General features: G+C 47.8%; 1 protein-coding gene across 4 annotated transcripts in view; it reads right to left on the bottom strand.

Moving 5' to 3' along the window:
* PRKCE (protein kinase C epsilon) overlaps positions 1 to 26864 on the bottom strand; it is a 498956-nt gene that overhangs the window by 336409 nt on the left and 135683 nt on the right. The window contains exon 1 of one of the 4 annotated variants that reach the window (XM_042932184.1): positions 7464 to 7608. The exons of the other annotated variants lie outside the window; for them this stretch is intronic. Coding sequence (XP_042788118.1) covers positions 7464 to 7478 — 15 coding nt within the window. The 5' untranslated portion in view covers positions 7479 to 7608. Of the gene's footprint in view, positions 1 to 7463; positions 7609 to 26864 lie in introns of those variants that run through there. 4 annotated transcript variants of the gene reach the window in all.

Below are 26864 nucleotides of genomic sequence, written 5' to 3'. Positions count from 1 at the left end.
CCACCCCATCCCTGTCCCCCTCTCGTCCTGCCTTCTCCCCCCACTGGCACCCCACCCCAGGCCTTCCTTACTCCACCCTCCCTTCCTCAGCACAGGCTGTTCCTTCCAATCCCACAGACTGAAACTCGATAAAACCTACTTAAACTTTCAGACCTACGTCCACCCAGAACCTACCCCCGCTCTCAATACTGGGACCCCTCAAAGGCCGGTCCGCACCTACATCCTTGTATGTGCATCCCCCCACCCCCCCCCGAGATGCCCCTCTCCCACCATGAGCACATGGAGCGCTGTTGGGCACTTGAAGTATTCAATGACTCTTGTTTGTTCGATGATGTCATACCAAGAAAAACTGAAGCACCATGATGTTTCCATTACAGTCAGCTGGAAAATCCCATTGAAGATCCACTCCTGCAGTCCCACCCCCTGAAAGCCTTCTCCTTCATTTTGCTGCTGAGCTCATCCCAGTCCTGTAAAAGTGCCACATCCCAGTTCCATCTGCATTCTCCAGACCAGTGATCACTTCCAACCCCTGTTAAACTCCCCATTCCTTTTCAAAGAAACAGCCACTCCGGATCCATACGCTATGGAGGCGCTGGGCTGTGCAGTGACATGGCTCAGCCCCATCTTGATGCAATTACTTCCTTGTGTTGTTGCTTCCTGGCAGTGTCACCATTGTTCTTCATTTACCCAGAGAGCCACGTCTGAGGCTTTATTGGAAAAATGAATTACGACTTGCATTACATCCCACACTGCCCAATGCACCACCACAGGTTTCAAAGCATTAAGTTGGGGGCTCTCGAGGCTCCGAGGTGAACAACTGCATGAACCAGCTTGCCATACGGTGTCATTCAGCTCTGGCCCCCATCCTCCAACCTCCCACGTCCCATGTCCCACGTCCCATCTGTACTATGTATGCCCTGCATTTCCATCACCTGGACTCCCATCCCCAGCTCAGGAACCTGAAAAACCACATGCTAACAACCAGCCAGCCTGGCAGAGAGCAAGCTGGAAGAAAAGAATCATTCCCGAAACCACATGCTTTGGAGGAACGGAACAGCCACTCAGCTCCATGGCTGTAACAATCGAGGACGACGCGTCCTCTTGGATCCACACTGTACACCTTGACTCATAAAAGTGGTGTCCTCCCCGCCCGCCCCAGAGGAAAGACAGCGTTGTGAGCCAGCTGAGTTCTTAAGTCAAGAGGAAAACCTACCACATGGTGCACAAATGACTGAGGAGCCAGACTTCCTGGGCTCCAGCTCCACGTCATAGCCATGTGACCCTGGGCAAGTCAATTACTCCCTTCACGCCTCAGTCTCAATCTGCAAATTACAGATACAACAAGACCTGTCTCATAGGGCTATTGTTCATCTATATAAAATGCACAGAAATTATGCCTGACGGTGTAAATACGTATTAAAGCCACCATCATCATTATGGTTATTATTACCTCCTCCCTGTGCTTTGTTTAGGCAGGAGAGGAAATGCCTCCCCCTCGACACAGATCTTCCTGTCACTGAAGACTACACTCCAGGTTTTCTTCCCTACCTCCTTCTCATCGCCTCCAACATTTCAAACATGAAATATCCATCCAAGCATTCAAGCCAACACGATGAACTGTTGTCACTTGCATTCTCTCCTCAGCAAACACCCCAGATTCTTGCAAGCTACTGGATACACTTTGTGGGCAACTTCACGGATGTTTATACAGCTTTTCATCCTTGCACATGTTTTGGAGACATGCGCGGTAAGTGCTGATGCAGGGCAAAAGGGAAAGCAAGACATTCCAAAGATCAGAAACAGGTCTCCACCTCCTCGTAGTGAAACTGCAGCCAGCGGTCATTCTCCACCAAAGCCAGAGGCTCCTTGACTCTTCTGTTCTTCTGAATTGTCAGCTCAAAGAGCTGGCCTGGGAGTGAGATAAGGCAGATGGGAAAAACTGCGGATGAAAGCGGGATAGAGGGCTGCATCCCAAAGTGTAAGATGAATCCTTTAGATGTTCTCATTTAATAACAGTTTCTGAGACTTGCCCACCAGGGTCCTGTCCTTCCTAAGTAAACATCTGTTAGGATGACTGAGACCCAGGGTAGTTTGTTCTTTCTTTGCTAAAACTTCCGGTGAGGTATTGATCTCATAAATGTTATCCTTATGGCTCAGATGAAAGTCAACTTTCAAATCCAGAAGGGGGTGTGGACCACCCAGCCTATCCATCTTCCGAAGATAGAGATCTACAAGTTGCAGGATTGATTGGTGTTTACGCCTCCATTCCCAAATATTTGGAGCGAATGCTTTGATGTAGCAAAAACATGTCCCACGAATGCCAAAAAAATAAAAAAACAGGACTTACATTTCTATGTGACAGATAGCTAATGATACCTTATGGGCCGGCCGATTACGCAAAATGATTGCGCAATTCCTACCGCTGGTCACTGAATCACAAAAGGGTCACCTTCTTTTCTCCTGTCACACTCCAAAGACCAAACTGATTTAAACTCTGCACGACTCCAGGCTTAAAAAGGAGAAATTCCAGGGAGGCTGAGCCTCGTCTGGTTCCTACCCCAGCTGGATGAAACCCTGCCTGTTGCTTGCCCAGAACCCCGAGAGCAGGCCGTGACATGACCCCTGCCCCTCCCAGCTCTCTGCAAAAGCAGGAAGACAGAGCACTGAGACTGCCTTAACACACAGGCCTCCAGGGTGCCGTCAGGCCACTAAACCTACTTGAGCCTCATTGTTGGCAGAATTTGAGGGTTATTTGAGGATTTTATAAGAAAAGATATTTGACAGATGGTATTGGCAAACTGCAAAGTCCTATCACATGCAAACTGCAATGCCCAATAAGAAGCTAGCTACTGCCATTACTGGAAAGGATGGATGGGGTTGCAGCTGGTGGTGTAGAGGCATGTGTCCCCTCCCCCGCTGCCACCAGGGCAGGCACCTACCCGTGTCACATACACACAGAGACACTCAGCACACATTGAGTAACTTCCTCACCGAACAGTCTCCACCACCCTCCCCCCACAATTGGGTACGCTCCTATGGATTTTTAGTGACACTCTTATTTAAAAAGTTCATAGTAGGGGCTCCTGGGTGGCTCAGTCGGTTAAGTGTCTGACTTTGGCTCAGGTCATGATCTTGCAGTTCATAAGTTCGAGCCCTGCATTCTGTCTCTATCTCTCAAAAATAAATTTTTTTTAAAGTTCATAGTAGTAATTGTAGAATAGAAACAAAACCTCAAAAAAATCACCATAATCTCACAACCCCAAAGACAGGTTGCAATATATTCCTTCCAATTTTTCATGTTTGTGTCTATGTATACATGTACGTATAAGTACTGTTTTTAAGTTTATATATCTATTTTGAGAGAGACAGAAAGAATGTGAGCAGGGGAGGGCAGACGGAGAGGGAGAATCTCAAGCAGGCTCCTCACTGTCAGCGCAGAGCCCAGTGCAGGGCTCAAACTCACAAAACTGTGAGATCCTGACTTGAGCCGAAATCAAGAGTCAGACGCTTAACTGACTGAGCCATTCAGGTGCCTCTGTATAAATAATTTTTAACAATAGAGCTAATATGTATTGAATACTTTTTCTGTGCCAAGTACTAGTGTAAACACCGAACATTTTTTAAATCATTTAATCATATCAATAACCCTTGAATAGGTACTATTCGTCCCTCATTTTACAGAGAAGAAAACTGAAATACATGGGGCGCCTGGGTGGCTCAGCGGGTTAAGCGTCCGACTTCGGCTCAGGTCATGATCTCACGGTTCATGGGTTTGAGCCCCGCATCGCATCGGGCTTTATGCTGACAGCTCAGAGCCTGGAGCCTGCCTCAGACTCTGTGTCTCCCTCTCTCTCTGCTCCTCCCCTGCTCGTACTCTGTCTCTCTCTCTCTCTCTCTCTCTCTCTCTCCCAAAAATAAATAATAAACATTAAAAAAAATTTTTTAAATGAAAACTGAAACACAGAGAAGTTAAGAAACGTGTCAGAAGTCACACACCTTGTAAGTGGCAAAGCCTGGGCTCACACCCAAGCAGAGTCCAACGTTACAACATCAAACCAAACATAACAATATAACCTGCAAATCTTGTCACTTAATATATTTTGAAAATTTCTGCACTGAATTCACTTCATTTATTCACTTCTATTATCATTACTGCATAGGCTTCCACAGTATTGATGAGCTGAGTTTTAATCAATTGTTTAATAGGACTATTTCTGAGTAGCTACAACATACCCCCATTGGGGATATTTTCCAGTTTTTCAATATTTTAAACAACACTAAAAAGAACATCTTTTATATACATCTATGATCATTCCCACCTAGAAATGGAAATGCTGGGTCAAGAAATATGTATTTACAAATGCATATTTTGAAAGTTCTTGATATTTTTTGCCATATTGCCCTCCAGAAAGGTCTTATCAATTACACCCCCACTTGCACCATAGGAAGAAATCCGTACGTCTTCATCAACGCTAGGTAGTATCATTGCCTTAGATCTTTAAAACATTATTTAATAGTGCAACACATCTAAAAGGAATTAAACGTACCCCTTCATTCATGCCTTGGGCCAGTTCACGCTCTACCAATTAGGGAAAGGGATGTGGAGGGTTACTAGGAAGACCAAGGCAGTCAAAGGAGCAATCAGCTGGCAGGGAAGGGCAGTCTGACAAATGGGGGTGCAGGGTGCTGTGTGGCATGGGGAGAGACAGGTACAGGAGTAGGATTATGGAAGACGGGGCAGAAGGAAAAACCAGGGTGGTCCAAAAACAAAGGCCTGGCACTTGAAAAATAATTATGATAATAAAATGGCAGGAATCTAAGGATAAGGAAAGAAAGATTCGTTGAAAACAAAAGAAACAAAAGCCAGAAGTTTCACAAGAAGTTTGGAGTCTGGCCAGCGCTGGGTTGCTTCTGTCTAGTTGATACAGAAAGGGAAGCACGCCTCTAGGGGTTAGGGATGCTGAAGTGCCAAGTTACCCACCTGTGCACTCCATCCTGGAGAAAGTGCCCCTGGAGTCATCCCCAAGAAAAATCACTGATCGATGTTTTAGGTCAGAGGGCCAGGATACCCGCAAAAGCCTAAACCTCAGTACAGTCCAGGGAAGGGTGAACACAGACCACTCAGCCTGGTCAGTTAGGACAGGCTGTTCTTGCATATACACGGCGGGTCCGGGACTCAGGGAAGAGCCACATGGGGCTTTTAAAGCAGAATCTTGAGCTCATACCCACTGGCCAAGGCCACATACCAAACCTCCATACATGCAGTACCAGGCAACAACAGTGGTAGGGATTTCAGTAGCTGTGATAATGAGTGGACAGGTGAATAAATGCAAATATAAAGGAAGATGTGTCTTTCCAGTACACCTCACAGATCAGGAGAAAGCGGGTAGGTGAAAGTCCCATCTACACCTGGGACGCATCTTGCTTTAATGGCCAGATTCATGAATGCCCTGCGAGCATTCTCATCTCACTTCCTGGCATTCACACGCACCATCCCAGTGCCGGCACTGGGCTGGTGGGGTGGATATTATCACTGCCATTTTTCAGATGAGAAATTGAGACTTGAGGATGCTTTGCCCGAGATCATCGAACTGGAAAGTGGCAGACAGAACTAGAACCCACTCATTCCAATACCAGCAACTCCCAGCAATGGCGATTTTCTCCTCCAGCTCTATGTTATTGCTCACCAACATCTCCTGGCTCTTTCTTATAAGAGAGAGAAATTAGTATGCTTGCTGGAACATTCTATCAATAAAACACTCTCCCCGCAGGGAGGGTTCGGACTCTGGCTAAAACATGTGGTTATTTGTAACTACCTGAGGGATTTTCACCTAGGTTGTCTCCCCCTTGAAGCAAGTGAGGAAGAAGTCACTAACCAAGCACAGGTCCTTACTGAAGTCTCATGGGGGGAACCCAGGAAGAAAAAGAGAAGGCATCCAGGGTTGGAAAGCTGAAGGGAGATGATGAAACATCAAATCAGAATAGGAGCCTATAAGACAGGGTCAAGAGAGAGGAAGGATCTACTGGAGTAGTGGAGGAAGGCACCACCACCTGAGCTTTGGATTCCAAAGAGGATTCCAAACACCCGGAACCACGGCCTGCCTGCTATGGTCACAGCTCAAAGAACACACAACTTTCTTTTGGCTCCAGAACCAGGATTTTACCCAATGCACTTCTTGCTACAGATTATAAAATAAATAAGTAAATAATAAGTCATATTCTTGACCCTGAACCATCAAAGAGAGAGCAAAGAAAGAGGGGGGAAACTGCTGTATCAAATTTCCTGCATAATCCTCTTACGAGATTAGTGCCTTCTTAATGGTAATGAGGTTCTGGCTTGGGAACTAAATTATACCACTGGTGAATGCTCCCTTGCGGCTAGGGAATGCCTGATGATATGAAACAGGGTGGGAGCACGGACCTCGGATCCCTTGCTCCGAACGAGTGCAGCTGGAGCCATTTCAAACCAGGTGCTTTAGAACCAGAAGGAACTTAACACCCAACCCAATCCAAAGCCGTGTTGGTTTAGATTTTGGAGATGTCACATTGCCACAGCCTCCAAGCCCACGGCATGGGATGGTGTCCCCAAAACCCCTTCTTGGACCTCTTCTCTTCCTAAGGGCCCATCTGACAAGTGCAACCTGTGTCTGAGGTGCAACCAGAGCCTGGCTCCCTGGTCCCCTCTGGAGAATAGAAAGTGCCCTGCAAGACACTGTCCAGGGCTAGGACATTTCAGCAACTCTCTTGCACTAAATATTCTTGGCGCCTCAGCCACCTCCTATACGTGCCTGAAGTCTGAAAGAATCAAGATGCCTGGCTCACACCCTGGAGCAGCTCGGGCCCCAGAACAATCAGCGCTGCTCGTTTCCTCTCAAACTGGCAGTGACTTGGGATTATCCTTCCCTCCTTGTCCACATACAGCGACATGTTCTGTCCATGAGTTTTATTTGCCTTCTGGGTTGTCAGCATGAAAGAGTCCTGAAATCCCACTGGAGGAGGAGTGAGCTTGGACCCCAGCAGTGGTGCGAGGAGTGAAAGCAGAGATGCGGACAGAGGCAGGGCTGTGAGCACCAGCTGCAGCCTGGAAACCTCTGGCTTCCACGCAGGGGGCGCCTCTGCAGAGAATGGCCCCGCGTCATTCCTGGGGGGCTGAATTTGCTCTGAGCCATCATCAAGTTTGCCACTTCTCGTCGCTGGCTCTGGCTTCCAGAGTCTTCTCAACCTGGCCCTGGAGTCATGCTCAGGCCCCCAACACAAGCGCCATCACCATGGCTGGGGCTGGGGGATGGTTACCCCCTACACCACTCCAACTTACAGTCTATCTATCCAAGTCTCTCTTTTTTTCTTTCTCAAAACCAAGGTCTGGGGCAAGGGGGGTGGGGAGACTTTGCTGATTATCCTGTCCACCCTAGGAGCTCAGTTCCCTGATGAGGGTCAATTTATATGATTCATGTTGGACTCACGTAGACTATTCTCATTTTTGAGTTTCCTGTGCGTGCTCCTGGAGGTTTAGATTCCACAAACACCCAGTTAGGCTCAGCCGTGTTGATGACCTAACAGTGGAGAACCAATTTGGACATTCTGGAACATGTGCTCCATGAGCCATATTAGGGACTTTACATTATCTCAGTAATTCCTGACAGTATTATACCCTACAGGCCATTTCACAGAGGAAAACCCATGATAGGGCGCAATTTGGACCCTGCTCTGCCGGCTTTTCCCCTGTAATGTACCGTGTGGCCACTGGAACCCTGAAGGCCCGAGTGCTGGGTCTGGCTGGGCCCGTGTCTCCAGATGACCTCCTGGGGCCTCCCGGAGCCCCAATTTTCTCACTTGTGAACATGTACGATGGCTCATGAGGTCTCTTCATGTCCTCATGTGTGTTTAGCAGGGGGCTCACCACACAGGTGGAAGGAAAGAAGAGGACAAGGCTGCCCCTACCCCTCCTCTCTACTCAGGAATATGACACTTCCCCCCGCCCCCCCCCCCACCGTTCCTTATCATAAGCACCTATATCTGATCTGCTTCCTACCATCTGAACCCAGCCATTAACCCTGTGAGCCCCTTCCTGCTAATGCAGCCGAACGGTCACTTTCAGGTCCTTTATAAGAAATGACTTGAGGCTGGCCAGCAAGGGGCAGGCCGGGAGAAGCCTGAGAGCCCATCCCGGGACCTTCCAGACAGCTGGGCTCCTGAATGGCCTTAGATAAGTGCCTCAGGAAGGCGCAATGGCTTCCCGGCTGGTGATTAGCACATTGGATGAGATAATGCCAAATTCCCTGAAGTTTTGCAGCCTGGAACTAGACGCCAAAAGCGTATTAACTCCGTCCCAAACAAGGCTCACTCCAGGCTGCTAGTGGGGCCAGGAAACCCCAGAAATACAATTTCCAATAGCTGTTTTCTCCTAATGGCCTTCCATGTTTTTTGCAACCAAGCTAAAGATTCTCCTTAAGGTGCTTGTTAACCTGCCAAGGCTCCGTAACGCCGATGAGGGCACTCGATATTTAAACATTCACCTGGTGCCCTACTATTTTGCTAGTGCAGGCTCTTTCATGGGAGTCCTTCCACCGTGAGACCGTACGGGGCACAAGGGCAGAGAGCAGCACGATCAGCACCTCGACTTCTCCACCACTCACTCCCCCTGGGAGGCCAAGTCACGGGGTTCCTGGCCCTGGGCTGGGTGCTTCACAAATCAACAGCTCTTTCCATCATCTCCACCCACAGAGGTATCTTTCACAACACGTCCCACATGCCAGGCATTGTTGTTAGAAGTGCTCTATGTCTATTAACTCATTTAATCGTCAAAACAAGCCTATGAGGTGGGTACTAATAACCGTCATTGGACGGAAGAGCTCACTGAGACACGGAGAAGCTAGGTCACCAGTCTGACATCACTCAGCAGTCAGGGAGTTTGTGATCTGCCCCGCCCCACCCCCGCCCCTGCCTTCCTGGGTACCCTGCAAACACTGGTTTTTTGGAAGCCACTGCCACAGTTAGGTAGCTCTTTGGGCTTCGTGTTTCAAACGGCTCTTCTGCCGCCGAGGGTGGAATTTCCTATAGGAGGTTTGAGATCTGTGCCTTCTCTCTCAGCGGGTAATAATAATCCTTTGCATTTGAATAATGCTGTCTTTTCACACGCACTGACAGTTCACCTGCCCACCAATCATAAATCCTGACAGTGTTCCTGTAAGCTAAGTAGAACAGCGCATGGAAGTAAGCCTCGAACAGAGGTGGAGTCTTTCTCCAGAGATGTGAAGCGACACCCAAACTCATGTGGCTCATCAGGGTTGCGGCTAAAATCCAGGCTTAACTCTTGATTCACATTCCTTCCCAACTTAAGAAGAGATGAGTATAAACAGTCCCAGGAGATCTGCCCAGTAGTGGACTCCCCTAGCCAGGAATATATGGATATGGACACAGACACGGATATGGATAGAGACAGATGTGTGGGAGGGAGTGTGTAGAGAGGTGAACTATAATAGCTACCATAATTTTAAGTTTTATTTAATATTTTGATTAAAATATGTACTGGTGGGGGTCAAAAGGTAAAAAAATAATAATGTTCTTAAATACCATTAAGGCTGTAAATAACATAAGATCCAACCAGTTCAAAATTCAAGAATTACAAAAGGACATGAAGTGAATGTCCTGTGTTTTCATTCTAGGGTTCCATCATTTTCTTCTTTGAGCCTCCCACTTCTCTTGATACTTGGGAAACCCAGTGGCAACAATTTAGAAACCCTGCCCCCTCCCCAGCCTCAGACCTACTCCAATATTTCTCTGAGCCACACATGATGGTGACTTTTATTTTATTTTATTGACGACAGACAATACGCGAACACAAGTCAGCCTCCCTCGTTGCTCCCTGTCACACAGAAACTTGTACTTCTTTCTCTTGTTCCTTTCCATGAGAACCTATATATTTATGTGCATATTCACATGTTCTTCCCAACTCAAACGAGGGTCTGTTACACACACTCCTGTGTGTGTGTTTTCACAGAACAAAGTATCTCGGAGATGTCTACATCAGTACTCACGTAGCTACCTCCCTCTTTTACTGGCTACATAATATCCCATTGTGTGGACATACCACAAATTACCTAATGGACCCTTACTCGTCTCTGTTTGCTATCAAGAACAATGCCCCAGTAGCCATAGATAACAGTTGAGCAGGGGCTGCTGGCTGTCCTCCATGTCTTATCTTCCCCTTCCCCCATACAAGAGAATCTTATAAAGTCTGCATTTCCCAACTGCCCTTACAACTAGGTGTGGCCATGTGACTAACTTCTGGTCATAGGATGTAAGCAAATGCATATGTGGCAATTTCTAGGAACTTTCCTTAAGAGAAAGCAGATGTATTCCCTTTACTTGCTTCATCTTTCACTTGCTGGGAAAATTGTGAAATGGACAAAAATAATTACTGGTGTCCTGGGTAGAGCACGACTTCTGTGTTCTATCAGACTTTGGTTATCTTGGAGCAATTTTACAACCCTGTGAGTGGTAGAATACTGTTCATAATGGAAATGAGCCCTGTTCATAAAAATGCAAATTTGGGCCAGCAGAGATGAAGTTGATATCGCAATGAGTACTGATCAATGCTGCACCTAGCTGTAGGCTCATTTCAGCATTCTTTTTTTTTTTTTAATGTTTTCTAATGTTTGATTTTATATTTTGAGAGACAGAGAGAGACAGAGCACAAGCAGGGGAGGGGCAGAGAGAGAAGGAGACACAGAGTCCAAAGCAGGCTTCAGGATCTGAGCTGTCAGTCAGCACAGAGCCCGATGTGGGGCTCGAACCCACGACTGGTGAGATCATGACCTGAGCCGAAGTCGGACGCTCAGCCGACTGAGCCACCCAGGCGCCCCTCATTTCAGCATTCTTGGTGGGCTGTATGTGTGTGTGTCTAGCTCTCCTTTGAACGAGCCCTAACACCTTACAAGTTCCTTCATAACTTACAAGGTGTTTATTGTACATTTGTTTTGACCGGCATGATTTTACCTTTTCAAAAAATTATCCTTTAACAATCCTTCTTTCCATCTCGCTGCCTGGAACACAGAGGGTGCCACCCTGGACAGTAAGACTGAGACCACCCTAGATGGAAGGAGCCTGGGTCCCTGAGAGCCTACAGCACCACACCCACACTGGACTTTCCCCCAGACTTTTATGTGCAAGAAAAGCACGTGTCTGTCTCGTTTAAGTCACTGTTATTCAGAGTTTTCTGTTCAAGTCAGACCTAACAGCAATAACTTCCAAGAGAGATTTTTACTGATAGAGTATGTAGTGATTTCATCTTTGTGCAGCTGCAAACTCCCCCTCAGATGGCTCGTGATGGACAACATTCATCAGTCACGGTGCTTTGTTTCCCCCAGAGCCCTTACTCAGAATGCTTCTCAAGGTCACATTCTAAGTGGTCATTAGTATCAAGAAGAGTTATGGATGACATTTAATTGCCCTCCTGCTACAGGATAACAAATCAACACAAGTTTCTCAGTCGTCCAGGTTCTAACCCAAAACTCACTGATTTATACCCCACCTTATTCTTGAGAAGAGTATAACCAGCATGCTCCAGGGACCTATGTAAAAAAAGCCTGTAGAGTTTCAGAATGAGCAAGAGTGTCAGCTCTTCTCATCAATCCGGGATACACCCACCACGAGGTCTTTCCCCTCAAGGAGCTCACTCCCAGTCTTACACCCACGTAACTCACAGAGGGAAAAAGTCACCTGGGTAAATGAGTACCATCAGGGAGAAGGGTGGTCTAGGTCAGAGAACAGCGGTGATTTAAGAAAGATTGGCCTCGGGGCGCCTGGGTGGCTCAGTTAGTTGAGCCTCTGACTTTGGCTCAGGTCACGATCTCATGGTCTGTGGGTTCGAGCCCCACGTCGGGCTCTGTGCTGACCACTCAGAGCCTGGAGCCTGCTTCGGATTCTGTGTCTCCCTCTCTCTCTGACCCTCCCCCGTTCATGCTCTGTCTCTCTCTGTCTCCAAAATAAATAAACATTAAATTAAAAAAAATTTTTTTAAATAACAAAAAAGAAAGATCAGCCTGGAAGCGGGTAAAGGGCGAGATGTATGAAGAGAGCCCCCAAACTATCATTGTACACATGCCAATCCCAGGTAAAGCCGGAGAATGAGCACTGAGCTAGAGTCAGGGAAGCCAGTAACCCTTTCGGCTCTACTCCTAATTAACTGTGTCACTGAGTGAGGCACTTTCCTTCCCTGGGTCTCAGATTCCCCAGCTGAGACTGGACTAGATGATTCCCCGACCCCAAAGTATGTACTTCCTTTTACCTAGAACAAAATACAGTCTAGGCAGCCTTGAGACATCTTCAGCTCAGCGGGGCCAGGTGCAGAGACAATTTTCCCACCCACCCTGACTCCTCGGCTCTGGGGCCCCAATCTGGCAGTGCCCTGGCAGCGAGCTCAGTGGCAGAGGAAGGGCTGGCGGGAGAGGTGACACTGGCGTTCTCCAGACCGTACACAAACAGGAAGCCAGAGAGGGGTGATAATTGTTTAATCAGCTCTCCAGCAACACCTGTTGAGTTTCCTCTAATGATGTGAAAAGCCGGGCGTACAGGGAATAACAGTTTCTTGTGATGATTAGCGCTGATCTTGACCGTCAGAGATGACAGGGACAGCATTCTCCTCACAATTTTCCACAGTTTCTTTTTCTCAAATAGATATATTTTGAGTGTCTACCATTGGTGCTTAGAATGCAAAAACACACACTGAATGCCGAATGGGAAAGAAAGAACTGGAAGGCTCACTCACTCCTTGGCAGCCAGGCATCTGCAACTCTAGCTTGGGGGACAAGACGGATCTCCAGAGAAGCTAACTGATGAGAAGGGCAGCAGTGAGGGGGCGGATCCTAAGGGTGACAGATGGTCAGAGAGGAAGCAACCACTATGGGCTGGCATGACCAGGTACGGTTCTGAGGGCGGCCTCGCAGGATGGATAAAATCCTGATGAGGTAAGGGAAAGAAGATTCCAAGTGTAGGGCGTGAGGCTGGAAATGTCCCTTGCATTATGAGGGAGACCAGTCTGGCCGGAGCAGAGTTTATGTAAAACAGCAGGGGGAGAGAAAGCAGGAATGGTGGCGGGGCTGGAGCGGTGATTCTCAAACCTGAGTGTGCACCAGACAGCTTATTAAACGCAGGTGCCAGGGCTGTCCCCAGGGCGTCTGGTTCAGGAGGTCTGGGCTGGGGCCTCAGAATCTGCATTTCTAACAAGCTGCCACGTGATGCTGCTCCTGGCCCAGGGACCACACTTTGGCAGCCGCTAGGCTAGACCGTGGAGGGTCATGAACGCTGGGCAGTTGGGAGTTCCAAGAGGTCTTTCTGCAAGGGAGAGGTGGCATGGGGGCCGTGCTTTGTGTATTTTGTACCCTGGTCTTTTCCATTTCTACCTGAGCTTTTCTGCCTGTCGCTGTTTTCTGTTTCTGTATAGACGGGATCTGTAGACATCAACCACTACTAACTGCCTCTACCCATACTCTTACTCCTCATTTCTGTGTGAAACATGACGCTTCTAAGAGAAATTAGCAGTCGTGATTCAGGGCCAACAGCAAAGACCAGGAAACGCTCTCCAGTTGGGAGATTTCATCTTCTTTAAAATGCCAAGCGGGGGGCACCTGGTGGCTCAGTCGGTTAAGGGTCCAACTTCGGCTCAGGTCATGATCTCGTGGTTCATGGGTTCGAGCCCCACGTCGGGTTCTGTGCTGACAGCTCAGAGCCTGGAGACTGCTTTGGATTCTGTGTCTCCCTCTCTCTGCCCCTCCCCCCGCTCACACTCTGTCTCTCTCTCTCTCTCAAAAATAAATAAACATTAAAAAAAATGCCAAGTGAGTGTGAGAAACACATCTTGGATCATTCCATGGGTACCATTTGTGAGTGCTTCTATGCTTAGACACGGCGTTTCACACTGTGTACACGTCATTTTTTTAGAACAACGTTGCAAGGTAGGGATTGTCATCCCCATTTTACAGATGAAAAACTGAGGGGAAGACTAGTTAAATGGCTTGCTCCAGATCACATCTAATAAAAGGAAGAGGCAGTGTTCAAAACCAAGGTCTACCTGCTCCCCCGCCCATGCCGGGCCCGCATCCCGCAGCCTTCCTGCTCTATCCACCCCGGCCTGCAGAAAGCTCACAGATGCCGCTTCAGCACCGTCTTGTCAGCCTCGGTGAGGACCGCGGGCTGTGGCTCTCTAGGCAAAACGTCCGCAGAGCCCCAGCTTCTAAACAAGCCTCACAGAGGTTCTGAGTGGCAAGCCCCACCCCTCACTCACAGCCCCCTGGGGCTTCAGAGCTTTCCCAGCCCCCCTCTCCTTGGGCCCTGACACACACGTGATCTCTTCTGGTCCGCTCACTTCCCTCACAAACCCTCAGGTCCTCCTCCATCTGCACGCAACCTGAAAACCATTGAGGGGCAAGACTCAAGTGGCCTAAGTAACGTAAGCCCGTCCCCACAGGACGATACTATAGGATTGCAGTTCCGTGCGGTCCCTAGAGCAGTGAAATAGACGCAGAGTAGAAGAGTGGTTGCCAGGGGGCTGCAGGGAGAGAGGGGTATGGGGAGTTGTGTCTGATGGGGACAGAGTTTCAGCTGGGGCAGATGAAGAGTTCTGGCGAGGGGCGGTGGTGATGGTTGCCCAACACTGCGAAGGTACCTCGTGCCACTGAACCGTGCATGTTAAAGTGGCTGATACAATTAACATGGTAGAGTGTATGGTGTGTATATTTCACCCTAACTTAATACCCGAATGAACAAGTGTGAGAGAAGAGAACTGGTCCTGTTCTAGCCAGCCTGCATCTCCTGTATCCGCTGCTCACAGAGGCGCAGTCGGAAGTGAAAGTGAACGTCAGCCGGGGGACAGGTGAAAATGATGGGGGGGGGTGTCCGCTGGGCTCACACGCGTATCATGGAATACTGATGCTGTCTATGGTGCTCTTCAGTTCACAAGTGTTCTCACACGCCCTTCCCTCGTTTGGTGGATGTACCTGCCAGGATCCCCAGAACAAAACCCTTCTAGAATCTACTTTCTCAGTGACGTACATGTTCTGTTGAGACCTCCCCCCCCCCCCCCGACTGAAGCTGGGAAGGAGGGCCTCAGTCTCATATCCTGCTGCTAAAAGCCTGCATTGCAAAGCCTAGCCCCTGAGCTCAACTGAGCAAACATTTACTGAGTTAAACGTAGGGGTTCAAGGGCATGGATAAAGTTGCCCTGGATGGCTTTGTGGCCTTGGGCAATTCCCTCGGCTGCTCTAAAGGTCATTCCTTTCTGGGTAAAACAGAAGAGCTGTGAGAGGATGCACAAGGTAATGAAAGCAAATGCTTAATGGAAGTTCTTTGAGGATCTTTTTTTTTTTTTTTAAGTTTTTTAATGTTTATTTATTTTTGAGAGAGAGAGAAAGAGAGAGAGACACAGACCGTGAGCAGGGAAGGGGCAGAGAGAAAGGGAGATGCAGAATCAGAATTGGGCTTCAAGCACAGAGCCTGATGCAAGGCTCGAACCCACAGACCGTGAGATCATGACCCAAGCCGAAGTCGGACGCTTAACTGACAGAACCACCCAGGCGTCCCTTTTGAGGAGCTTTAATTGCCAGGGTCTGTTCTTGTCAGACCCCCTCCTGTCCTTCAGAAGTCATGGCCCAGGGAGGCAAACAAGGAAGGAACAGGTACAGTAAACACCACCATGGTGTGCTGTGTGAGTGGGCAGGAACACTGAGAGAGGACACAGAACCCAGCCAAGAAGATAGGACTCATCGCTAAAGGCCCCTTAAAGGCCCTACATGTAGCAATTAAGAGCAGACAGCCATGCAGCCAGACTGGGTTTGAATCCCACTGTGTGATCTTGGGCAAGTTAACCTTCTCTGTGCCTCTGTTTTCTCATCTGTAAACTAGAGATCATAAAAGGTGGCTAACTCATAGGGTTCCTGTAAAGACAGGATAAATTCATGCTCAGATACAAATTCATGTATCTGAAAAGGCGAAAGCAGTATTTACAGCTTAGCAATTTGAATTATTGGGTCTTTGACTTGTCTTTTGTATTTTTTCCCCTTTGCTTCCACACATCTAACCTCATTCTAGGATTTAGGCAGCAGAGCTGGGAACATGCAGTAAATACTCAAAAAGTAATTGATGAATTTAATTGAACAGAGTATTTAAAAGGCTTAAAACCATATCCTGTCCCAAAGAAGCAAACAAATAGAGAAGGCTTTGAGACCATAAAATTTGATTCCTGGTTGCCCTTCCTGTGCTAACATGCCCTAATCTCTGATTTCTGACATGCGGACATCAACACGGTGCAGCCCTCCTGCCAGAGACGTACTTCTCTCCGTCTCCATATTCACTGGGTGATGGGGTGGGAAGAAGAGCCATCTCTCCTCTCGGTGAGAGAGCTGAATTGTTGGCCAGCGACAAAGCTCATAGTGCTTTCTGGAACATCCTGCAAAGATGTGCCCAGGGGTGGGTCCTTCCTCTAGCCACAGCCTTCAGCAACCCAGTGTAGAAGTTACTCCTGTTAGGACAAAGCCTTTCCAGATTTGCCTTGCTCTCAGCCCTAGAAGACCATTAAAATAACCTGCAGCTACCTCTCTGGGGCAGGTCCTCACCTTGGTTTTCAGGTCAGTAAGTCTGGGGTGGGGTCTGAATATTTGTATTTTTAAAGCTGCTTCAGACAGTGCTGATGCTTAGGGTTGAGAACCACTCCAGTATTTTCCCTAGTGACTCTAAGCTCTGGCTATACTGCACTAAATTTTTCCCTACTGGTTGTAGCATCTTCTTGAAGCTCCCAGTAGGGTTGTGCATTAAGCATTCAAGGTAGGCAAGACACTGAACTGAATGCTATGGCAGTGGTGACAAAGATGACAGACAGCCTGGGAACCACAGAACCCCCGTCCGGTAAGGGAGAAACGTGCTCCTGTAGGACAGGAAATGTAAGGCTTGGCTCGAACTTGTGACCACAGGTCCCTCTCCCAGAATGGGGTGAGGACACGGACCCGGGAATCCTGACTTCGGGCTTTGCCCATTTAAGCAACATTTTCTCTACAGAATCCCTGCAAGTTTAGACAGGCTATTTTATGGGACTAACCCCCCACCAAAGCATAATACACTGTTTAAAACTAACTAAATTTACAGTGCAGACAATATTTTGGGGGGGAAGCACTCAGTTACTAAAACATTTCAGAAACAATTTACTAAACATTTATTCCTTTGGCCTAAATAGAGCCCAGCCCACGGTGGCTGAGCCGGCATTCATCACCACTGACGATGGTAAAAAGCCACGACTATCCAAACGCAAACCATAGACAAATATTAAAGGCCAGCGTATTGCTGGGGCCAAAGAGGCATTAAAGTTAAAAGCTTCAGTGACGACTCTCTTAAGTCTAATGGGACAAGCAGGGCCAAAACGATCTAGCAAACCTTCCCCGCTATCTCTGATGATGCCAGTGGAAAAAGCATATAGTCACAGGCTACCTTCCAGTGTCAACCCATGCCCAAGAGCAGCTGAAAGTGCCCATAGGACAAAACCCCAGGGGAGGGGGGTGGGCGGGAACACACTGGAAACTTGACCATTCAGGTCCTCCAATTCCACATAGACCCCAAATACCTTATTTTGCAATGCCAAACGGTTACAGCTAAATGTCACATCACCGTGTACAATTCAAACGCCTGGACAGAGTCCAAATCTTGATCTCTTGTATCTAAATATTGCCCCTTTCCTTCCAGGGCTCGTAGTGGTTATTAATATGATTCTTCTGGGGTCCACCACTGTCTGAAACATTTTAAATTTTGATTTTTTTTTTCTTTAAAGTTGCTTTGCATATTGTTTAGAAGTCAAGTTCCACCTTTCAAAGCAATGTTTTACTTTTACTTTAAAAAATATACATCTCCAGGGGAGCCTGGCTGGTTCAGTTGGTACAGCATGTGACTCTAGATCTCAGGGTTGTAAGTTCAAGCTCCACGTTGAGTGTAGAGATTACTTAAAAATAAAGTCTTTTGTGGGGCGCCTGGGTGGCTCAGTTGGTTAAGCGGCCAACTTCAGCTCAGGTCATGATCTCACAGTTTGTGGGTTCAAGCCCCGTGTCGGGCTCTGTGCTGACAGCTCGGAGCCTGGAGCCTGCTTTGGATTCTGTGTCTCCCTCTCTCTCTGCCCCTCCCCTGCTCATGCTCTTTCTCTCAAAAATAAACAAACATTTAAAAAAAATTTTTAATAAAATCTTTTGAAAAAAAATATATATACACATCTCTGTCCACATAGCAACATTTTGCAGTATCTTTCATAAAATTAGTCCAATGGTTCTACTCTAGTTTGGTTATAGTTCATGTAACACTTGGGCCTTCCTCAGTAAACAGGTGATGATAACAGAATCATATACAGATGCTAGCTGTGTTTTTAAGTCAGTAACTAAAAAAGCTGAAATAGTAGTCAAAATTCTCCTAGAAAATCTTAAACCACTCATACCATAGAGTGCATATGTTATGTGTGTTTATGCTTCTGTGTGCAATGATCTTAATTCTCACTGAAATGTGAGAGCCACTGAACCAGATCCCTAGGAAGGAACAAAAGGTGCGGCATTCACAAACCTTTCAGCTTTTAGACATCTATCAAATCCACCGCCACGAAAGGGGGCTGTGTGGGGAGTTCTAAAGTGCCACAGCTTCCCTAGAGGGTTTACTCCAGTTGTTTAGAATTACGCCTTTAATGCATTTTAATTTGTTTGTTGTCTTGAAGATTAAACCAGAAGACAGACTCATCTGCAGTGGGAGGAAGGCTGTCAAAGACTTATAATAGTCTTACTTTGTTGAGATTTTCAAAACATACATTAATTACAGTAGTTCAGCTAATCTAAGACACCATCACTTTTAAGACAGACCATTATCATATCTACCATTAAGAAAGAAAAATGCTGCCAATTAAAGTATATAACAGGCTACCATTATAAGAAGGATCTAGAATTGATAGATGTTAAAAGGTACAAAACTGTGCATCTTAGACTAAGTGAAATACCATCTTGCTTTGAAATCTCAACCTAGATGGCGGGTCTTATGAGCCGTATTTTGCAGAAAGGGAAGGGAGGAGAGAAGATGGGCCCCAGTCACAGGGCTGACACAAGCAGCAAAGTTGGGACCCTGACTCAGCTCCCTGACCAGTTCTGGTCACCACCCTCAGACCCAGAGTGGCCTCCCTCCCTCTGGCGGGGCAACTTGCCTTGGTAACTGCCAGGAGGCACCAGGGAAGGACGTCCTCCCTGCAACCTCCACTCTTGCTGTGCCCCCACCGGCCTTCTGCAGACTCCTCTCCACCAACTCCCACACTGCACTCCTTACCTTCCCCCTCTCCCCCAACACTTACCCCTAAGTCCTGTGGATTCCACCACCTAAATATTTCCCCAGTCCTCCCCTTCTGTTCCAATTAACACAGCCCTAGTTCCTATTCCTGCCACCTTCTACCTGTCACTGGTTTCCCTCCTCTGGTCTTCCCTCTAAACACATCCCTGAAAAATTCATTTTAAAACTCAGCCTTTAATGAGGCACTAAAATGGCCACTCTTCAGCTTCAAATCCTCCCATCATGGTCTAGGTGAACAAGGGGGACCGCGGGAGCCCAGCAAACAGGCCGCCGGGTGTGGCTGCCCCTCCTCGAACCCTCCTCCATCACACCTCCCACACTCTCCTGCGGGGAGATCCCACAATACACCAGGGCTGCGTCCCTGCCTGTGCTTGTGCTGCTCCCCCTTGCTGGAAGGCCCTTGAGCAGCTTCTGAGACTGGCCAAGGAGTCTTTCCTGGCCAAGTGAGTGATCTATAGGGCTGCGCTGGTCTCAGGGTATTGTCATGGGCTTCTCTTCTGTCTGCCTTGTATGGTGGATTTTCATCACCTGGTGGGGAGATGCTGGGACTGTGGTTCATTCATACAGTGCATGATGCGTGGGAGACAATCCATGAATATTTGTAGAAGGAAGGGGGGAGACCAGCTTTACTAGCTCTGCACCAAATTCCTTTCCCAATTTTTTTTTTAATAAATAAATAAAATATTTATTTAAAGACAGAGAGAGCGTGAGCGAGTGGGGGAGGGGCAGAGAGAGAGGGAGAGAGAGAGAATCCCAGGCAGGCTCCGCACTGTCAGTGTAGAGCCCAATGCAGGGCTTGAACTCACAAACTGCAAGATCATGACCTGAGCCAAAATCAAGACTCGGACGCTTAACCAACTGAGCCACCCAGGCGCCCCTGACTTACAACATTTTAATATTTAGACACATGGTATACAGATCTTCATCAGCACCTATACGAGGTCTCATAAATGTGGGGCAGGAATGTGTATGGGGTGTGTTTCAGCAGTAAGAGCTTGGACTTTTAAGTTCAAATCACAGCTTTGCTACTTATGGGCTGGATGACTTAACTTTGGGGAGCCTCAGTATCCACATCTTTAAGATGGACAGAGTAAAATCTAGCTCGCGTTGTATACTCCATAAATGTATATTCCTCTGTTTTACTCTATAACTCTATTTTTTTATGCTTCCCGTCTTCCTTTTACAATCTCATCTTGCCTTATCCAAGGGAAGTGTGGTTTCAGCTGGGTGCTTCATTTGAACAAATGAACTCTGCCGAGCTCCTTAAGATCAAGCTGGGAGAAGTTCCACTAAAGGAGTGGTCCTGGGAATCTCATTACACATGGCCTCACCCAGGACACCAAGGAGCCAGCTTATGGCTGGTTTATGGTTTATGACATTATGCATCCCCGAGAATTCTTCACAGGAATATAAAATAAGGGAATGGGAATGAGCCTACATTCCTGGTTTTACAAATCCAGGGGCTCAGGAAAGCCAGCGCATGGTTTTGCTGTTTTGGCAACTTTGCATTCTCCTTTCAGCTAAAATCTAGCTGAACACCAGAGCCCCATAATGATGCCTCCACACCCGCGACCTTTACGGAGGCAGAGCATAGCAGCATTTATACTTAAAAGCAAAACACTAAAGGTGCCGAGGTGGTCCCGCTTCAATAAGACGGGGTTCGGGACAAAATTAAATGACAAAGCGCAATGCAGTCCCTCCTGAGGTATGGAAGTTGCAGCCATCCACTTCAAAACCACTGTGAGACCCTCTGAAGAGATGGGGTCCAGGGCCTGTTTAGCTGCTCCCTGTCTTTCTGAGGGGTTCCACCTCCTCCCTGAGCAGAAGCAGGCTCAACTGGTTTGCACCGCGAATAAATAAATGACCTCAGCCTCTCGCCCAGGAGAAGTCTGCCGGAAGGTTCAAAAGAAGCCATAGGATGTGGCCACCAAGCTCTGGAAAGGATGCCTGTGAGAGTGAACAGGTGTGCTATGCATCGTTTTCCTGGGCACCTGGGTGTAAACCTGGACTGTACTGGGCAACACCAAACATGGCCGCTTCCGTAAGTCTAGTAAGGACTTGGGGGTTCGTGGCTCCCTCTCCCCCACCCACCCAGTTGTCTTTGCTATGGGTTTGGCTCAAAGAAGACCAAGCAACGCAGTAGGAGTAAAGTGACCTGGGTCCTGAACTCAAGTGGCCAGCTGTGTGATGTCAGCTAAAACAGGTTCAGGTGAGGCTAATAATACCCACCCGACCGGTTACACAGATCAGGTAGCAGGCAGTCTGAAAATATGACACACTACACAGGAAGCGGTGTATACTCTCCCTCGTCTTCAGTCTGCACTGTCTAAAGCATGTTGCACACCCTCTCCTGTACTGTTATATATCTCAAATAAATAGCAAATAGAGCTATGTGACCTTGAGCGATTTTTTAACTGCCTTGATATCTTTATCTGTAAAGTTCAAAGCCTCGTGACCTTGAAGTCCTTTCTAACTCTCCGATTGTTGACCTGAGCCCTGGGGGAAATATGCAAAATATGCAAAAAATAAGGTGGCTCTCCCTTACTGACCACCAAGTGCCAGGCACTGTCCTGGGCACCTCACCTACTCATTTCATCTCCCCCAGTGACGGTGATATTGTAGTAATGCCATTTAGCAGACGGAGAAGCTGAGGCCAGGAAGGTGAAGTCGCCTTGCTAGAATTAGACCTTTCAAGTCGAGATACGATAGTACCTTCTCTTGAGAAGTTCAAGTTTAGTAATAATTTCAGTTTGGCACATACTAAATGCTACCATAAGAGTTCAAAAAGAGCCAGCACATGTGGCACTTACGAAATACCAGGCACCATTCTCAGAGCAAACCAGATATTAACTCATTTAATGCTCTAAGAAGTAGAAGTTATTGTCACCTGTTAACATATGAGGAAACTGAAGCATAGAGGGTTAAGTAAGTGCCCACGATCTCAGCTGGTAAGTAAGCGCTAGGATTTGAATGCAGGCAGCCCAGCTCCAGTCTGTGTTACCAGCCACAGCACTACACTAACTACACCAGCACGTTTTGTGCAGCGAAGAGGGACAACTAACCTGGGGCAGGCATTGGGATGGGGATGCTGAAGATTAAAGAATTAGCTGGAGTTAGGCAAGTAGAGCAGGGAAGTGCATTCCACACTGAAGGAACAGCATAGGCAAAGGCACAGAGGTGTAGAGAATAACTTCATTCAAAGAAATGCAAATAAGGCTAGAAGAAGGAGGGTGGGGGATGGGAGAATTTCTTAGAGAAAATGACCTGTGTTCACTTTTCTATTCTTTTCAACGTTTCCGAATGCTTCAAATTTTTTGTAAGAAAAAATTTTAGAGGCACTTGGGTGCTCAGTCAGTTAATCTTCCAACTCTTGGTTTCAGCTTAGGTCATGATCTCATGGTTTTGTGAGTTTGAGCCCCACATCGGGCTCGGTGCTGACAGTGCAGAGCCTGCTTGGGATTCTCTGTCTCCCTCTCTCTCTCTGCCCCTCCCCAACTCATGCTATCTCTCTCTCTCTCTCTTCCAAAATAAGTAAATAAACTTAAAAAAAAAAATTTAAGGGGCACCCGGGTGGCTCGGTCAGTTAAGCACCTGACTTCGGCTCAGGTCATGATCTCGTGATTCGTGAATTCAAGCCCCGTGTGGGGCTCTATATTGACCGCTCAGAGCCTGGAGCCTGCTTCCGATTCTGCGTCTCCCTCTCTCTCTCTCTGCCCCTCCCTCATGCTCTGTCTCTCTCTCTCTTTCTCAAAAAGAAATAAGCATTAAAAAAAAATTTTTTTTTAATGTAAAGCACTGTTGTGCCTCAGTGGGGATCATCCAAAAAAAAGAAAAAGAAAGGGCAGCATAAATCTGCATTGTTGGACAAATGCATGGGGTCCTGTGGCAAGGCCCACCTCTGCTCTGCTCCTGGCCCCTTGGGTGGGGTTGGCAAACAATGAAGAGAGGAGGTACAAGAGGCACAGCGGCCGAGCCCCGGCAAGCCGCTGGTGAGGAAGTCAGAACCCAAGGAGCCAGTTTGTATGCTTTTGAAGCAGTTGACTGCGGTCTTTGGGCCAGGCAGAGAATCCACCGTGGCCAAGGAGCAGAAAATAGGCTGGGCAAACTGGAAATGTTCTAGTGTTTAGGGTTTGAGGGAGGGCCGGCATGGATGTTCAGAAGGGGAAGAAGTCAAAGGCAAGAGGTAAGAAGCTTGAGGTCGGAAGGGGATGTGCCAAGGTGTCTCAAGTGTAGAAATTCCATGTGTGAGCTCACACACACATGCACACCAAGGAGGGCCAGAGACTCTGAAGCCAGAGGGCCAGCTGGCTGATCAGCATAGGTCCTACAGTCTCTGGAAACCCCAGTGGGGAGAGACCTGGAGGAAAGGAAGAGGACGGTCAACGCCGGCCCCTTGACCTGGCAGCAGTGATCTCCAAAGGGAAGGGTGGGTAGCACAGAGATTCAAGAGCAGTGTCTGGAAGACAACAAAAACTATGCCTGAATCGCTCTGCTCTCGTTACCTCTGTGATCCAAAAATTTCTACTTTATTTGAGGTTCGGTTTCTTCCTCTGTTAAGAAGGAAATGGGGGCGGTAACAGTCACTCCCATATAGCTCGCTCTTGTGTACTGAATGAGCTACTGTGTCACCCAGTACAGTGACCACTTGGTGAACAACACATGGTGGCTACAGTTATGGTGAGTGTTTCAAATAACTAGAAACGGAGAAAGATAGTCATTCACCCATCCCAAATCGGCACTGTGTGAGGACGACAGGAAGCAGAGACCCTCTGAAGGAAAAGCACAGAGCCGTGAGTAGTCAGAGACCAGTCACACATCTCCCTCTGGGGACAGTGTTGGTGGGCAATATTCACGCTCTTCTGGAGATTTCCAGCAACAGCGACGCTCGGCTTCTTCCCCAGGCACTTCGAACCACACAAAAGGTGTACATGGCATTCGGTGCTGGAATAAGGCACCAGCCGGGGACAATAAGCTTCTTGCTTCATTCAGGCGGGGTTAATCCCTCCCTCAAAGATAAGAAGAAACCCAACCCAGAGTGCAGTTCCTTCCTGTCTGTCCTGGCAATGCACTTGCCATTTTGAAAAAACAAAAATCTCTCCCTGAATAATTCATTACTCAAAGGAAACATCAGCCCAGAGTGCTCTACTCCATTTATTCTGGCATAAGAGCTAATCTCGGGCCATGTGTATGTGTCTCTGCAAAGGATCCACACGAGAAATCACTTTTGAAACATCGATATCTGAGGAGGCAAGCAGAGAGTTTAAAAGGGCCATAATTCATAAATCAATGACGCCACACTCCTGAGGAAGCATTCCACATTGACTGCTCAAAGACCCCATTTGCAGCAATCTCCAACATCTGCGTCTCCCTGGGTCGCCCACCAGGGTCCCGGGGCTGTGGTCCTGCGCTAATGAGGCAGTGTTTCAGGGATGATCACAATCTCATGTTCTTTGGGATTTAGGCATGGGGATGTGGGATTGCTGTAGATTTTCTCTAAATCAAGGACTTTTTTTTTTGAACAATTTTTTTAATGTTTATTTATTTTTGAGAGAGAGAGCACACACACACACACACACACACACACACGCGCGCGCGCATCAGCGGGGGAGGGGCAGAGAGCGAGAGGGAGACACAGAATCCAAAGGAGGCTCCAGGTTCCAAGCTGTCAGCACAGAGCCCGACACAGGGCTCGAGCCCACAAACCATGAAATCATGATCTGAGCCAAAGTCGGACACTCAACCGATGGAGCCACCCGGGCTCCAATGTACCAATAACTGGAACCGATCTGAAATAAGCAGAAAACCAACGATTTGCATGGTCATAACTTAGTGTCCTTGTTGCCTTGGTTATTTAGCAAGCCTGTTCGCCAGCCAGTGTGAGAACCTGCCCTCGTCCTACACAGGCACCTGTCTAGGTTTCGGCTGAGCCCGAATCCTGGGTCCAAACATATCTGTGGGGAAATTTCAGCAATTGTTGCTGTTGTTGATGGTTTCCGATGGCCTCAATCGAGCATAGTACTTGGTGCTGCTGATCAGGGCTGCGGAAACAACCCCGCACTGGGCACTGGCTAAATGCCCAACAAATGTTTATGCAGAAATAAAAGCCAGAGCATCAGGGAGAAAATCAGTAAGCCCGGGCCTCTGGTTAGAGCTGCTTTTTGACACAAACCGCACCACTGCTGGAGGAAAACAGCCTGAAGCTCAGCCTGACTGATAATTCTCACTGCAGAGAAACAGGAGACAGGATACCAGGAGTGCTCAGGATTTCTTTCCAAAGAGCAGGGCTTGGGAGAGTCTATGTACGATTTCTTCTTCCTCCTTCCTCTCTCAGCTTGCTCCCCTCCCCCTGAACTGTCGAACCAAACACAGAACACACGCTAGCGGAAGAAACGGAACAAGCGAGAGAGAAGAGCAGAAGCCCAGAAACAACCAAGAACCGGTAGCATTCGGAGTTGTACCTTCCCCCATTCACCCAAATTCAACAAATAGGAAGAATCTTACACTTGCTCTCTCACAGTCATCAAAGAGCTCTCCGGCACATTTTGTAAACTAAATACCTCTTCTGTGCCCTGTTTCGGTCTATTCTGGAACAAGGAAGGGTAAATAAATTATACTACCTACCATTTACCAGCCTTTACAGAATGGGTATGTTTATGAGCATTATCTCATTGAATCCTAAAACCAATTCTCAGAAAAACTATTCTTACCCCCACGGTGCAAGGGAGGAGGCCTGGGCACAGAGAGGCTACGTAAATTGCCCAATTAATTTCACTTGTTTGGTGGGCGATTAGAAGTGGGACGTGAACTTGGACAGTTTGGCACAGGAGCCACCCCCAGCCGCCAGGCTCTCCTGTGTCGGCAGAAGAAGCTGACTAGAGGTGAGGGGGTGGTTTCTCCGGCGTTGTGTTTAGGACGGCAATGGGAAGTGGCTAGTGATAGCAACACTTAACATACACTGAGCGCTTACGATGTGTCTACTAAGCAGCAAGCCTGTGGTCATTTACAGTGCCCTGTGGGAAAGGCACCCCTGTCCTCATTTTACAGATGAGAAAACAGAAACCCAGAATGGTTCCTGGGGAGTGTATATACTAGAGCCAGGATTCGCATCCAGACAGCTGGGGTCAGAGGCTGTGCTCTTAACCATCACGCTCTACTGGAGTTACAGCTGGCAGTTGAGAACCTGAGCTGCAGTGCTGCGTTAATATCAGCAGACACGAGCACAGTACCCCCAAAGCAAGAAAAGGCTGTCTTTGAGGAAAGCGCAACTGCTTTGCATAAGCTATCAGGATTTAATTCAGCAGCTATTTAGTTGGGCTCTTATTTGGTCAGTCAAGATCAATCAATCAATCCATTCTTCCAGAAAGAGATAAAACAAAGGACACAGGAGGAAAACAGGGAGTTATAGAGATATAGTGTAATGTGGACCCTGTCGGCCCCGAGGGGTGCCTGAAAGAAGGAAGCGAGACCTCATGGGCACAGGACCTGGCTGAGGGGCTGCCATGTACATTCTACTG

This window comes from Panthera leo, chromosome A3, assembly GCF_018350215.1.
Source record: "Panthera leo isolate Ple1 chromosome A3, P.leo_Ple1_pat1.1, whole genome shotgun sequence".
In the NCBI taxonomy this organism is placed as follows: domain Eukaryota; kingdom Metazoa; phylum Chordata; class Mammalia; order Carnivora; family Felidae; genus Panthera; species Panthera leo.
Note: the sequence above shows the minus strand (reverse complement) of the source record. Positions and strands in the feature narration are given on the sequence as shown.